Source organism: Chiloscyllium punctatum, chromosome 6 (genome assembly GCF_047496795.1).
Source record: "Chiloscyllium punctatum isolate Juve2018m chromosome 6, sChiPun1.3, whole genome shotgun sequence".
Taxonomy (NCBI): Eukaryota; Metazoa; Chordata; class Chondrichthyes; order Orectolobiformes; family Hemiscylliidae; genus Chiloscyllium; species Chiloscyllium punctatum.
Window position 1 is genome coordinate 33,782,569 of NC_092744.1, and position 14,692 is coordinate 33,797,260.

The 14,692-nt window shown below is 39.8% G+C and overlaps 1 protein-coding gene across 1 annotated transcript in view; it reads right to left on the bottom strand.

Annotated features, from left to right (window-relative positions):
- Nucleotides 1-14,692, bottom strand: part of LOC140478651 (uncharacterized) — a 30,448-nt gene that overhangs the window by 3,582 nt on the left and 12,174 nt on the right. Inside the window, exons 9-13 of the mRNA XM_072571866.1 lie at nucleotides 9,801-9,926; nucleotides 8,049-8,174; nucleotides 6,576-6,701; nucleotides 4,815-4,940; nucleotides 3,343-3,468 (exon numbers count right to left, since the gene is read on the bottom strand). Of these exons, the coding sequence (XP_072427967.1) occupies nucleotides 3,343-3,468; nucleotides 4,815-4,940; nucleotides 6,576-6,701; nucleotides 8,049-8,174; nucleotides 9,801-9,926 (630 nt within the window). The remainder of the gene's footprint in view (nucleotides 1-3,342; nucleotides 3,469-4,814; nucleotides 4,941-6,575; nucleotides 6,702-8,048; nucleotides 8,175-9,800; nucleotides 9,927-14,692) is intronic.

A 14,692-nucleotide genomic window follows, 5' to 3' on the forward strand; every position in this document is an offset into this window, starting at 1 on the left:
CAGTGCCCGAGAAATTTACATCCCATGGTCTCATTAGTTTCTCAGTTTTCTGTCTTCTGAGAACTAACAACAATACATTTTATGATTTCTCTAAATGAAGTATAATCCCTGGTTCTTCAAGCTTGACCCAGAATTTTAGAGAAAGTAGCCATGATTAGACATGTACATCTGCGTATACATCCTATCGTTGCTCACACATATATCAAATGTCCATGTGGGGCCATGTGATTGTATCAGTGACATGACATTTCATTTTGTACACTTCCCCCTCATACCTGCAAGGCTCTAACTACAATTTCTGCTCAACAATAAGATTGGTTAATGGCCAGTTCATGGGCACAAAATGCATAGATTTTTTGGTCCAATTCAATAATCTGTGAACCCATCACAGCCTGATGTATTCTTTCACCTTTTCCACAACTGACTCTGAATGTAAACAAACTCAACGGCACAGCGACAGGGTTTAAGTTTGAACCTCCTTCTTATTACATACAGATGGAACTCAAATGATTTCTTTTCAACCAATATTCATTGACAGAGCTTTGGTTTTTCCTGCTTTGTCTGAAATTCCAAAATAATCAATGGATGAGTAAAGGTGCAATTGAATACTTCTAGCATCACAAACGGAAGTCTGTGCTGCGGTTGTGCCATTTATTTCGAAGAAACTTGGGGTATGAAGCACCCATTTGTGTTGTTGAAGATGTCAGTGCAAAGTTATGTGATTTTTGAACATTCATCGATGTCGAAGGAAACCTTTCCGATGTTTCCTCCCTTTGCTCCCTCGCTATGAGACCAGTCTTGCCAATCTACTACTCATGTTTGAAAAATGTTGTGCTGGAAAAACACAGCAGGCCAGGCAGCATCCGAGGAGCAGGAGAATTCCTGAAGAAGGGCTTATGCCCGAAACGTCTGGTACTCCAGCATCTGCAGTCCTCACTTTCTCTCAATCTACTACTCATGCTGACTGCACAGCCAGTGCCATGTAAATAGCTTCTCTCATGTAAATATCTTCGGTAAACTGACAACAATACTGTTATCATCTGTCGAAATGAAATATGAACTATGGTTCTGCAAGTTTGACTCAGTATGTGAGACAAAGTAGCCGTGATATGACATGAACACTTGCATATCTCCATTACCTTTTCTCTCAAATATATCACATGACCCGTGCGCCGGTTTCCTCCCACAATACAAAAATGTGCTGGTTAGGTGAATTGGCCATGCTAAGTTTCCCGTAGGGTTAGGTGAAGGGGCAAACGTAGTGGGGTGGGTCTGGGTGGGTTGCGCTTCGGCAGGTCGTTGTGGACTTGTTGGGCCGAAGGGCCTGTTTTCACACTGCAAGTAATCTAATCTAATCTAACCATGTGATGTCATGCGACTCTATTAGTGGCATAATTTTTCACTTTCTGCATTTCCATCTCACACCTATAAGGCTCCGACTACAAACTTGAAATGACACGGATTATCTTGGAACTCATGAGCTCACAGCTCACAAATGAAACTGTTTGATGTATATTCCGCAAAGTGGTAAGCTTCAATCATTAACAGCGTGATATGCATGTAATATTTGGATAAAAATGTCCTACCATCACAACGTGAAGTGTTTGTTGCGTTGATGCTGTACCCAGGAAGGCAGCTGCATGTGAAGCTTCCAATTGTATTATTGCAGACTTGTTCACAATTCGATGTGTTGGTTGCGCATTCGTCTATATCTACACAAAAAAGTCCAATTTTTGATTACTGACTTTGTTTGACATTAGACAGTGGCTTAGAAATTTACATCACATGATCTCATCAGTTTCTCACGACTTTGTTATGTAAATATCTTCTGTAATCTGACGACAATACTTTTATGATCTGTCTAAATGAAATATGAACTATGGTTCTGCAAGCTTGACTCAGAATGTTAGAGAAAGTAGCCATGATTGGAAATCAACAGCTGCATATCTCTCTTACTATTTCTCTCAAATATATCACATGACCAAGTGATGCCATGCGACTGTATTAGTGGTATAACCTTTCACTTTCTGCACTCTGCCATCACACCTACAAGGCTCCGACTTCAACTTCTGCTCAAAGATAGGATTGGTTAATGGTGACCACAAAATGCAAAGCTTTTTTGTTCCAAGTTGATAATCTTTGAAACCATCACATACTGATGAATTCTTTCACTTTGTACACAACTGACTGTGAATGTTGACAAACTCAAATGCACAGCGAGAGGGTTTAAGGTTGAACCTCCTTCTTATTTCATTCAGATGAAAAGACTTCTTTTCAACCAATTTTCATTGACACACCGTTGGTGTGTCCTGCATTACTTGAAATTCCAAAATCCTCAATGCATGAGAAAATGTGCAATTAAATATTTCTAGCATCACAAACGGAAATCTGTGCAGTGGTTGTGCCATTCATTTCGAAGAAACTTGGGGTATGAAGCACCCATTTGTGTTGTTGAAGATGTCAGTGCAAAGTTACGAGATTTTTGAACATTCATCGATGTCGAAGGAAACCTTTCCGATGTTTCCTCCCTTTGCTCCCTCGCTATGAGACCAGTCTTGCCAATCTACTACTCATGTTTGAAAAATGTTGTGCTGGAAAAACACAGCAGGCCAGGCAGCATCCGAGGAGCAGGAGAATTCCTGAAGAAGGGCTTATGCCCGAAACGTCTGGTACTCCACCATCTGCAGTCCTCACTTTCTCCCAATCTACTACTCATGCTGACTGCACAGCCAGTGCCATGTAAATAGCTTCTCTCATGTAAATATCTTCTGTAAACTGACAACAATACTGTTATCATCTGTCAAAATGAAATATGAACTATGGTTCTGCATGTTTGACTCAGGATGTTAGAGAAAGTAGCCATGATATCATATGAACACTTGCATATCTCCATTACCTTTTCTCTCAAATATATCACATGACCCGTGCGCCAGTTTTCTCCCACAATACAAAAATGTGCTGGTTAGGTGAACTGGCCATGCTAAGTTCCCGTAGGGTTAGGTGAAGGGGCTAATGTAGTGGGGTGGGTCTGGGTGGGTTGCGCTTTGGCAGGTCGGTGTGGACTTGTTGGGCCGAAGGGCCTGTTTTCACACTGAAAGTAATCTAATCTAATCTAACCATGTGATGTCATGCGACTGTATTAGTGGCATCACTTTTCACTTTCTGTATTTCCATCTCACACCTATAAGGCTCCGACTACAAACTTGAAATGACACGGATTATCTTGGAAATCATAAGCTGACAGCTCTCAAATGAAACTGTTTGATGTACATTCCGCAAAGTGGTAATCTTCAATCATTAACAGCGTGATATGCATGTAATATTTGGATAAAAATGTCCTACCAACACAACGTGAAGTGTTTGTTGCGTTGATGCTGTACCCAGGAAGGCAGCTGCATGTGAAGCTTCCATTTGTATTATAGCAGACTTGTTCACAATTCGATGTGTTGGTTGTGCATTCATCTATATCTACACAAAAAAGTCCAATTTTTGATCACTGACTTTGTTTGACATTCGACAGTGGCTTAGAAATTTACATCACATGATCTCATCAGTTTCGCACGAATCTGTTATGTAAATATCTTCTGTAATCTGACGACAATATTTTTATGATCTGTCTAAATGAAATATGAACTATGGTTCTGCAAGCTTGACTCAGAATGTTAGAGAAAGTAGCCATGATTGGAAATCAACAGCTGCATATCTCTCTTACCATTTCTCTCAAATATATCACATGACCACGTGATGCCATGCGACTGTATTAGTGGCATAACCTTTCACTTTCTGCACTCCGCCATCACACCTACAAGGCTCCGACTACAACTTCTGCTCAAAAATAGGATTGGTTAATGTTGACCACAAAATGCAATGCTTTTTTGGTCCAAGTTGATAATCTTTGAAACCATCACATACTGATGAATTCTTTCACCTTGTACACAGCTGACTGTGAATTTTGACAAACTCAAATGCACAGCGAGAGGGTTTAAGGTTGAACCTCCTTCTTATTTCATTCAGATGAAAAGACTTCTTTTCAAACAATTTTCATAGACACAGCATTGGTGTGTCCTGCATTGCTTGAAATTCCAAAATCCTCATTGGATGAGTAAACGTGCAATTAAATATTTCTAGCATCACAAATGGAAGTCTGCGCTGTGGGTGTGGAATACATTTTGACAATTAGGGGCATGAAGCATCCATTTGTGTTGATGAAGATTTCAGTGAGAATTTATATGATTTTTGAACATTCATCTATGTCTAAGGAAACCTTTCCGATGCTTCCTCACTTTGCTCCCTTGCTATGAGACCAGTCTTGCCAATCTACTACTTATGCTGACTGCGCAGCCAGTACAATCTCTTATGTTCATATCCACTCTAAACTGGCAACAATAGATTTCAAAGACATTCCATGAATTGTGAAATATGTTTTCTTCCGCTGTGCGAAAGAAACTTCTTGAACATACACATAAACGTGGTTATTCTGTCCTCATGAAGGGACATTTCTCACCATGTTAAGTAATATGTGATTAGCATTAACAGTATGCCAATAAAGAACAAAGAATAATTATGAGCATTAATTGAGAAGTCTTCAGAATGTATAAGAATACGTTGTTTCACAGCACTTAGCGCAATCATACTGGCATCAACCTGTCTGCAAAGCGCATAAGTGTACAGCATTATAACAGGACACTGATTATCTTGGAAGTCAGAAGCTCACAGATCTCAATCGAAACTATTTGATGTCCATTTCACAAAGTGCGAATCTTAAACCATTAATTGCGTAATATGCATGTAATATTTGGATAAAAATATCCTACCATCACAACGTGAAGTGTTTGTTGCGTTGATTCTGTACCCAGGATGGCAGCTGCATGTGAAGCTTCCAATTGTATTATTGCAGACTTGTTCACAATTCGATGTGCTGGTTGCGCATTCATCTATATCTACACAAAAAAGTCCAATTTTTGATCACTGACTTTGTTTGACATTGGACAGTGCCCTAGAAATTTACATCCCATGGTCTCATTAATTTCTCAGTTTTCTGTCTTCTGAGAACTAACAACAATACATTTTATGATTTTTCTAAATGAAGTATAATCCCTGGTTCTTCAAGCTTGACCCAGAATTTTAGAGAAAGTAGCAATGATTAGATATGTACATCTGCGTATACCTCCTGTCGTTGCACACATATATATCAAATGGCCATGTGGGGCCATGTGATTGTATCAGTGACATGACATTTCATTTTCTACACTTCCCCCTCATACCTGCAAGGCTCTAACTACAATTTCTGCTCAACAATAAGATTGGTTAATGGCGAGTTCATGGGCACAAAATGCATAGATTTTTTGGTCCAATTCAATAATCTGTGAACCCATCACAGCCTGATGTATTCTTTCAACTTTTCCACAACTGACTCTGAATGTAAACAAACTCAACGCCAAACTGACAGGGTTTAAGTTTGAACCTCCTTCTTATTACATACAGATGGAGCTCAAATGATTTCTTTTCAACCAATATTCATTGACAGAGCTTTGGTTTTTCCTGCTTTGTCTGAAATTCCAAAATCATCAATGGATGAGTAAATGTGCAATTAAATATTTCTAGCATCACAAACGTAAGTCTGTGCTGCGGTTGTGCCATTCATTTCGAAGAAACTTGGGGTATGAAGCACCCATTTGTGTTGTTGAAGATGTCAGTGCAAAGTTATGTGATTTTTGAACATTCATCGATGTCGAAGGAAACCTTTCCGATGTTTCCTCCCTTTGCTCCCTCGCTATGAGACCAGTCTTGCCAATCTACTACTCATGTTTGAAAAATGTTGAGCTGGAAAAACACAGCAGGCCAGGCAGCATCTGAGGAGCAGGAGAATTCCTGAAGAAGGGCTTATGCCCGAAACGTCTGGTACTCCAGCATCTGCAGTCCTCACTTTCTCCCAATCTACTACTCCTGCTGACTGCACAGCCAGTGTCATGTAAATAGCTTCTCTCATGTAAATATCTTCTGTAAACTGACAACAATACTGTTATCATCTGTCGAAATGAAATATGAACTATGGTTCTGCAAGTTTGACTCAGTATGTTAGAGAAAGTAGCCGTGATATGACATGAACACTTGCATATCTCCATTACCTATTCTCTCAAATATATCACATGACCCGTGCGCCGGATTCCTCCCACAATACAAAAATGTGCTGGTTTGGGGAACTGGCCATGCTAACTTTCATGTAGCGTTAGGTGAAGGGGCAAAGGTAGTGGGGTGTGTCTGGGTGGGTTGCGCTTTGGCAGGTCGGTGTGGACTTATTGGACCAAAGGGCCTGTTTTCACACTGCAAGTAATCTAATCTAATCTAACCATGTGATGTCATGCGACTGTATTAGTGGCATAACTTTTCACTTTCTGCATTTCCATCTCACACCTATAATGCTCCGACTACAAACTTGAAATGACACAGATTATCTTGGAACTCATAAGCTCACAGCTCACAAATGAAACTGTTTGATGTACATTCCGCAAAGTGGTAATCTTCAAACATTAACAGCGTGATATGCATGTAATATTTGGATAAAAATGTCCTACCAACACAACGTGAAGTGTTTGTTGCGTTGATGCTGTACCCAGGAAAGCAGCTGCATGTGAAGTTTCCAATTGTATTATTGCAGACTTGTTCACAATTCGATGTGTTGGTTGCGCATTCATCTATATCTAGACAAAAAAGTCCAATTTTTGATTACTGTCTTTGTTTGACATTAGGCAGTGGCTTAGAAATTTACATCACATGATCTCATCAGTTTCTCACGACTCTGTTATGTAAATATCTTCTGTACTCTGACCACAATATTTTATGATCTGTCGAAATGAAATATGAACTATGGTTCTGCAAGCTTGACTCAGAATGTTAGAGAAAGTAGCCATGATTGGAAATCAACAGCTGCATATCTCCCTTACCATTTCTCTCAAATATATCACATGTGATGCCTTGCGACTGTATTAGTGGCATAACCTTTCACTTTCTGCACTCCACCATCACACCTACAAGGCTCCGACTACAACTTCTGCTCAAAAATAGGATTGGTTAATGGTGGTTCGATGAGCACAAAATGCAAAGCTTTTTTGGTCCAAGTTGATAATCTTTGAAACCATCACATACTGATGAATTCTTTCACCTTGTACACAGCTGACTGTGAATTTTGACAAACTCAAATGCACAGCGAGAGGGTTTAAGGTTGAACCTCCTTCTTATTTCATTCAGATGAAAAGACTTCTTTTCAACCAATTTTCATTGACACAGCGTTGGTGTGTCCTGCATTGCTTGAAATTCCAAAATTCTCATTGGATGAGTAAACGTGCCATTAAATATTTCTAGCATCACAAATGGAAGTCTGTGCTGTGGGTGTGGAATTCATTTTGACAATTAGGGGCATGAAGCATCCATTTGTGTTGATGAAGATTTCAGTGAGAATTTATGTGATTTTTGAACATTCATCTATGTTTAACGAAACCTTTCCGATGCTTCCTCCCTTTGCTCCCTTGCTATGAGACCAGTCTTGCCAATCTACTACTCATGCTGACTGCGCAGACAGTGCAATCTCTTATGTTCATATCCACTCTAAACTGGCAACAATAGATTTCAAAGACATTCCATGAATTGTGAAATATGTTTTCTTCCGCTGTGCGAAAGAAACTTCTTGAACATACACATAAACGTGGTTATTCTGTCCTCATGAAGGGACATTTCTCACCATGTTAAGTAATATGTGATTAGCATTGACAGTATGCCAATAAGGAACAAAGCACAATTATGAGCACTAATTGAGAAGTCCTCAGAATGTATAAGAATACGTTGTTTCACAGCACTTAGCGCCATCATACTGGCATCAACCTTTCTGCAAAGCGCGTAAGTGTACAGCATTATAACAGGACACTGATTATCTTGGAAGACAGAAGCTCACAGATCGCAATCGAAATTATTTGATGTCCATTTCACAAAGTGCGAATCTTAAACCATTAATAGCGTAATATGCATGTAATATTTGGATAAAAATATCCTACCATCACAATGTGAAGTGTTTGTTGCGTTGATTCTGTACCCAGGAAGGCAGCTGCATGTGAAGCTTCCAATTCTATTATTGCAGACCTGTTCACAATTCGATGTGTTGGTTGCACATTCATCTATATCTACACAAAAAAGTCCAATTTTTGATCACTGACTTTGTTTGACATTGGACAGTGCCCTAGAAATTTACATCCCATGGTCTCATTAGTTTCTCAGTTTTCTGTCTTCTGAGAACTAACAACAATACATTTTACGATTTTTTTAAATGAAGTATAATCCCTGGTTCTTCAAGTTTGACCCAGAATTTTAGAGAAAGTAGCCATGATTAGACATGTACATCTGCGTATCCCTCCTATCGTTGCTCACACATATATCAACTAGCCATGTGGGGCCATGTGATTGTATCAGTGACATGACATTTCATTTTCTACACTTCCCCCTCATACCTGCAAGGCTCTAACTACAATTTCTGCTCAACAATAAGATTGGTTAATGGCGAGTTCATGGGCACAAAATGCATAGATTTTTTGGTCCAATTCAATAATCTGTGAACCCATCACAGCCTGATGTATTCTTTCAACTTTTCCACAACTGACTCTGAATGTAAACAAACTCAACGCCAAACTGACAGGGTTTAAGTTTGAACCTCCTTCTTATTACATACAGATGGAGCTCAAATGATTTCTTTTCAACCAATATTCATTGACAGAGCTTTGGTTTTTCCTGCTTTGTCTGAAATTCCAAAATCATCAATGGATGAGTAAAGGTGAAATTGAATATTTCTAGCATCACAAACGGAAGTCTGTGCTGCAGTTGTGCCATTTATTTCGAAGAAATTTGGGGTATGAAGCACCCATTTGTGTTGTTGAAGATGTCAGTGCAAAGTTATGTGATTTTTGAACATTCATCGATGTCGAAGGAAACCTTTCCGATGTTTCCTCCCTTTGCTCCCTCGCTATGAGACCAGTCTATTACTCATGTTTGAAAAATGTTGTGCTGGGAAAACACAGCAGGCTAGGCAGCATCTGAGGAGCAGGAGAATTCCTGAAGAAGGGCTTATGCCCGAAACGTCTGGTACTCCAGCATCTGCAGTCCTCACTTTCTCCCAATCTACTACTCATGCTGACTGCACAGCCAGTGCCATGTAAATAGCTTCTCTCATGTAAATATCTTCTGTAAAATGACAACAATACTGTTATCATGTGTCGAAATGAAATATGAACTATGGTTCTGCAAGTTTGACTCAGTATGTTAGAGAAAGTAGCCGTGATATGACATGAACACTTTCATATCTCCATTACCTTTTCTCTCAAATATATCACATGACCCGTGCGCCGGTTTCCTCCCACAATACAAAAATGTGCTGGTTAGGTGAATTGGCCATGCTAAGTTTCCCGTAGGGTTAGGTGAAGGGGCAAATGGAGTGGGGTGGGTCTGGGTGGGATGCGCTTCGGCAGTTCGGTGTGGACTTATTGGACCGAAGGGCCTGTTTTCACACTGCAAGTAATCTAATCTAATCTAACCATGTGATGTCATGCGACTGTATTAGTGGCATAACTTTTCAATTTCTGCATTTCCATCTCACACCTAGAAGGCTCCGACTACAAACTTGAAATGACACGGATTATCTTGGAACTGAAAAACTCACAGCTCACAAATGAAACTGTTTGATGTACATTCCACAAAGTGGTAATCTTCAATCATTAACAGCGTGATATGCATGTAATATTTGGATAAAAATGTCCTACCAACACAACGTGAAGTGTTTGTTGCGTTGATGCTGTACCCAGGAAGGCAGCTGCATGTGAAGTTTCCAATTGTATTATTGCAGACTTGTTCACAATTCGATGTGTTGGTTGCGCATTCATCTATATCTACACAAAAAAGTCCAATTTTTGAGTACTGTCTTTGTTTGACATTAGACAGTGGCTTAGAAATTTACATCACATGATCTCATCAGTTTCTCACGACTCTGTTATGTAAATATCTTCTGTAATCTGACGACAATACTTTTGTGATCTGTCTAAATGAAATATGAACTATGGTTCTGCAAGCTTGACTCAGAATGTTAGAGAAAATAGCCATGGTTGGAAATCAACAGCTGCATATCTCCCTTACCATTTCTCTCAAATATATCACATGACCACGTGATGCCATGCGGCTGTATTAATGGCATAACCTTTCACTTTCTGCATTCCGCCATCACACCTACAAGGCTCCGACTACAACTTCTGCTCAAAAATAGGATTGGTTAATGTTGACCACAAAATGCAAAGCTTTTTTGGTCCAAGTCGATAATCTTTGAAACCATCACATACTGATGAATTCTTTCACCTTGTACACAGCTGACTGTGAATTTTGACAAACTCAAATGCACAGCGAGAGGGTTTAAGGTTGAACCTCCTTCTTATTTCATTCAGATGAAAAGACTCCTTTTCCACCAATTTTCATAGACACAGCGTTGGTATGTCCTGCATTGCTTGAAATTCCAAAATTCTCATTGGATGAGTAAAAGTGCCATTAAATGTTTCTGGCATCACAAATGGAAGTCTGTGCTGTGGGTGTGGAATTCATCTTGACAATTAGGGGCATGAAGCATCCATTTGTGTTGATGAAGATTTCAGTGAGAATTTATGTGATTTTTGAACATTCATCTATGTCTAAGGAAACCTTTCCGATGCTTCCTCCCTTTGCTCCCTTGCTATGAGACCAGTCTTGCCAATCTACTACTCATGCTGACTGCTCCGCCAGTGCAATCTCTTATGTTCATATCCACTCTAAACTGGCAACAATAGATTTCAAAGACATTCCATGAATTGTGAAATATGTTTTCTTCCGCTGTGCGAAAGAAACTTCTTGAACATACACATAAACGTGGTTATTCTGTCCTCATGAAGGGACATGTCTCACCAAGTTAAGTAATATGTGATTAGCATTAACAGTATGCCAATAAAGAACAAAGCACAATTATGAGCATTAATTGAGAAGTCTTCAGAATGTATAAGAATACGTTGTTTCACAGCATTAGCGCCATCATACTGGCATCAACCTTTCTGCAAAGAGCGTAAGTGTACAGCATTATAACAGGACACTGATTATCTTGGAAGTCAGAAGCTCACAGATCGCAATCGAAACTATTTGATGTCCATTTCACAAAGTGCTAATCTTAAACCATTAATAGCGTAATATGCATGTAATATTTGGATAAAAATATCCTACCATCACAACGTGAAGTGTTTGTTGCGTTGATGCTGTACCCAGGAAGGCAGCTGCATGTGAAGCTTCCAATTGTATTATTGCAGACTTGTTCACAATTCGATGTGTTGGTTGCACATTCATCTATATCTACACAAAAAAGTCCAATTTTTGATCACTGACTTTGTTTGACATTGGACAGTGCCCTAGAAATTTACAACCCATGGTCTCATTAGTTTCTCAGTTTTCTGTCTTCTGAGAACTAACAACAATACATTTTATGATTTCTCTAAATGAAGTATAATCTCTGGTTCTTCAAGCTTGACCCAGAATTTTAGAGAAAGTAGCCATGATTAGACATGTACATCTGCGTATACATCCTATCGTTGCTCACACATATATCAAATGTCCATGTGGGGCCATGTGATTGTATCAGTGACATGACATTTCATTTTGTACACTTCCCCCTCATACCTGCAAGGCTCTAACTACAATTTCTGCTCAACAATAAGATTGGTTAATGGCCAGTTCATGGGCACAAAATGCATAGATTTTTTGGTCCAATTCAATAATCTGTGAACCCATCACAGCCTGATGTATTCTTTCACCTTTTCCACAACTGACTCTGAATGTAAACAAACTCAACGGCACAGCGACAGGGTTTAAGTTTGAACCTCCTTCTTATTACATACAGATGGAACTCAAATGATTTCTTTTCAACCAATATTCATTGACAGAGCTTTGGTTTTTCCTGCTTTGTCTGAAATTCCAAAATCATCAATGGATGAGTAAAGGTGCAATTGAATACTTCTAGCATCACAAACGGAAGTCTGTGCTGCGGTTGTGCCTTTTATTTCTAAGAAACTTGGGGTATGAAGCACCCATTTGTGTTGTTGAAGATGTCAGTGCAAAGTTATGTGATTTTTGAACATTCATCGATGTCGAAGGAAACCTTTCCGATGTTTCCTCCCTTTGCTCCCTTGCTATGAGACCAGTCTTGCCAATCTACTACTCATGTTTGAAAAATGTTGAGCTGGAAAAACACAGCAGGCCAGGCAGCATCCGAGGAGCAGGAGAATTCCTGAAGAAGGGCTTATGCCCGAAACGTCTGGTACTCCAGCATCTGCAGTCCTCACTTTCTCTCAATCTACTACTCATGCTGACTGCACAGCCAGTGTCATGTAAATAGCTTCTCTCATGTAAATATCTTCTGTAAACTGACAACAATACTGTTATCAACTGTCGAAATGAAATATGAACTATGGTTCTGCAAGTTTGACTCAGTATGTGAGACAAAGTAGCCGTGATATGACATGAACACTTGCATATCTCCATTACCTTTTCTCTCAAATATATCACATGACCCGTGCGCCGGTTTCCTCCCACAATACAAAAATGTGCTGGTTAGGTGAATTGGCCATGCTAAGTTTCCCGTAGGGTTAGGTGAAGGGGCAAACGTAGTGGGGTGGGTCTGGGTGGGTTGCGCTTCGGCAGGTCGTTGTGGACTTGTTGGGCCGAAGGGCCTGTTTTCACACTGCAAGTAATCTAATCTAATCTAACCATGTGATGTCATGCGACTCTATTAGTGGCATAATTTTTCACTTTCTGCATTTCCATCTCACACCTATAAGGCTCCGACTACAAACTTGAAATGACACGGATTATCTTGGAACTCATGAGCTCACAGCTCACAAATGAAACTGTTTGATGTATATTCCGCAGAGTGGTAAGCTTCAATCATTAACAGCGTGATATGCATGTAATATTTGGATAAAAATGTCCTACCATCACAACGTGAAGTGTTTGTTGCGTTGATGCCGTACCCAGGAAGGCAGCTGCATGTGAAGCTTCCAATTGTATTATTGCAGACTTGTTCACAATTCGATGTGTTGGTTGCGCATTCGTCTATATCTACACAAAAAAGTCCAATTTTTGATTACTGACTTTGTTTGACATTAGACAGTGGCTTAGAAATTTACATCACATGATCTCATCAGTTTCTCACGACTTTGTTATGTAAATATCTTCTGTAATCTGACGACAATACTTTTATGATCTGTCTAAATGAAATATGAACTATGGTTCTGCAAGCTAGACTCAGAATGTTAGAGAAAGTAGCCATGATTGGAAATCAACAGCTGCATATCTCTCTTACTATTTCTCTCAAATATATCACATGACCAAGTGATGCCATGCGACTGTATTAGTGGTATAACCTTTCACTTTCTGCACTCTGCCATCACAACGACAAGGCTCCGACTTCAACTTCTGCTCAAAGATAGGATTGGTTAATGGTGACCACAAAATGCAAAGCTTTTTTGTTCCAAGTTGATAATCTTTGAAACCATCACATACTGATGAATTCTTTCACTTTGTACACAACTGACTGTGAATGTTGACAAACTCAAATGCACAGCGAGAGGGTTTAAGGTTGAACCTCCTTCTTATTTCATTCAGATGAAAAGACTTCTTTTCAACCAATTTTCATTGACACACCGTTGGTGTGTCCTGCATTACTTGAAATTCCAAAATCCTCAATGCATGAGAAAATGTGCAATTAAATATTTCTAGCATCACAAACGGAAATCTGTGCTGTGGTTGTGCCATTCATTTCGAAGAAACTTGGGGTATGAAGCACCCATTTGTGTTGTTGAAGATGTCAGTGCAAAGTTACGAGATTTTTGAACATTCATCGATGTCGAAGGAAACCTTTCCGATGTTTCCTCCCTTTGCTCCCTCGCTATGAGACCAGTCTTGCCAATCTACTACTCATGTTTGAAAAATGTTGTGCTGGAAAAACACAGCAGGCCAGGCAGCATCCGAGGAGCAGGAGAATTCCTGAAGAAGGGCTTATGCCCGAAACGTCTGGTACTCCACCATCTGCAGTCCTCACTTTCTCCCAATCTACTACTCATGCTGACTGCACAGCCAGTGCCATGTAAATAGCTTCTCTCATGTCAATATCTTCTGGAAACTGACAACAATACTGTTATCATCTGTCGAAATGAAATATGAACTATGGTTCTGCAAGTTTGACTCAGTATGTTAGAGAAAGTAGCCGTGATATGACATGAACACTTGCATATCTCCATTACCTTTTCTCTCAAATATATCACATGACCCGTGCGCCGGTTTCCTCCCACAATACAAAAATGTGCAGGTTAGGTGAACTAGCCATGCTAAGTTTCCCGTAGGGTTAGGTGAAGGGGCTAATGTAGTGGGGTGGGTCTGGGTGGGTTGCGCTTTGGCAGGTCGGTGTGGACTTGTTGGGCCGAAGGGCCTGTTTTCACACTGAAATTAATCTAATCTAATCTAACCATGTGATGTCATGCGACTGTATTAGTGGCATCACTTTTCACTTTCTGCATTCCATCTCACACCTATAAGGCTCCGACTACACACTTGAAATGACACGGATTATCTTGGAAATCATAAGCTGACAGCT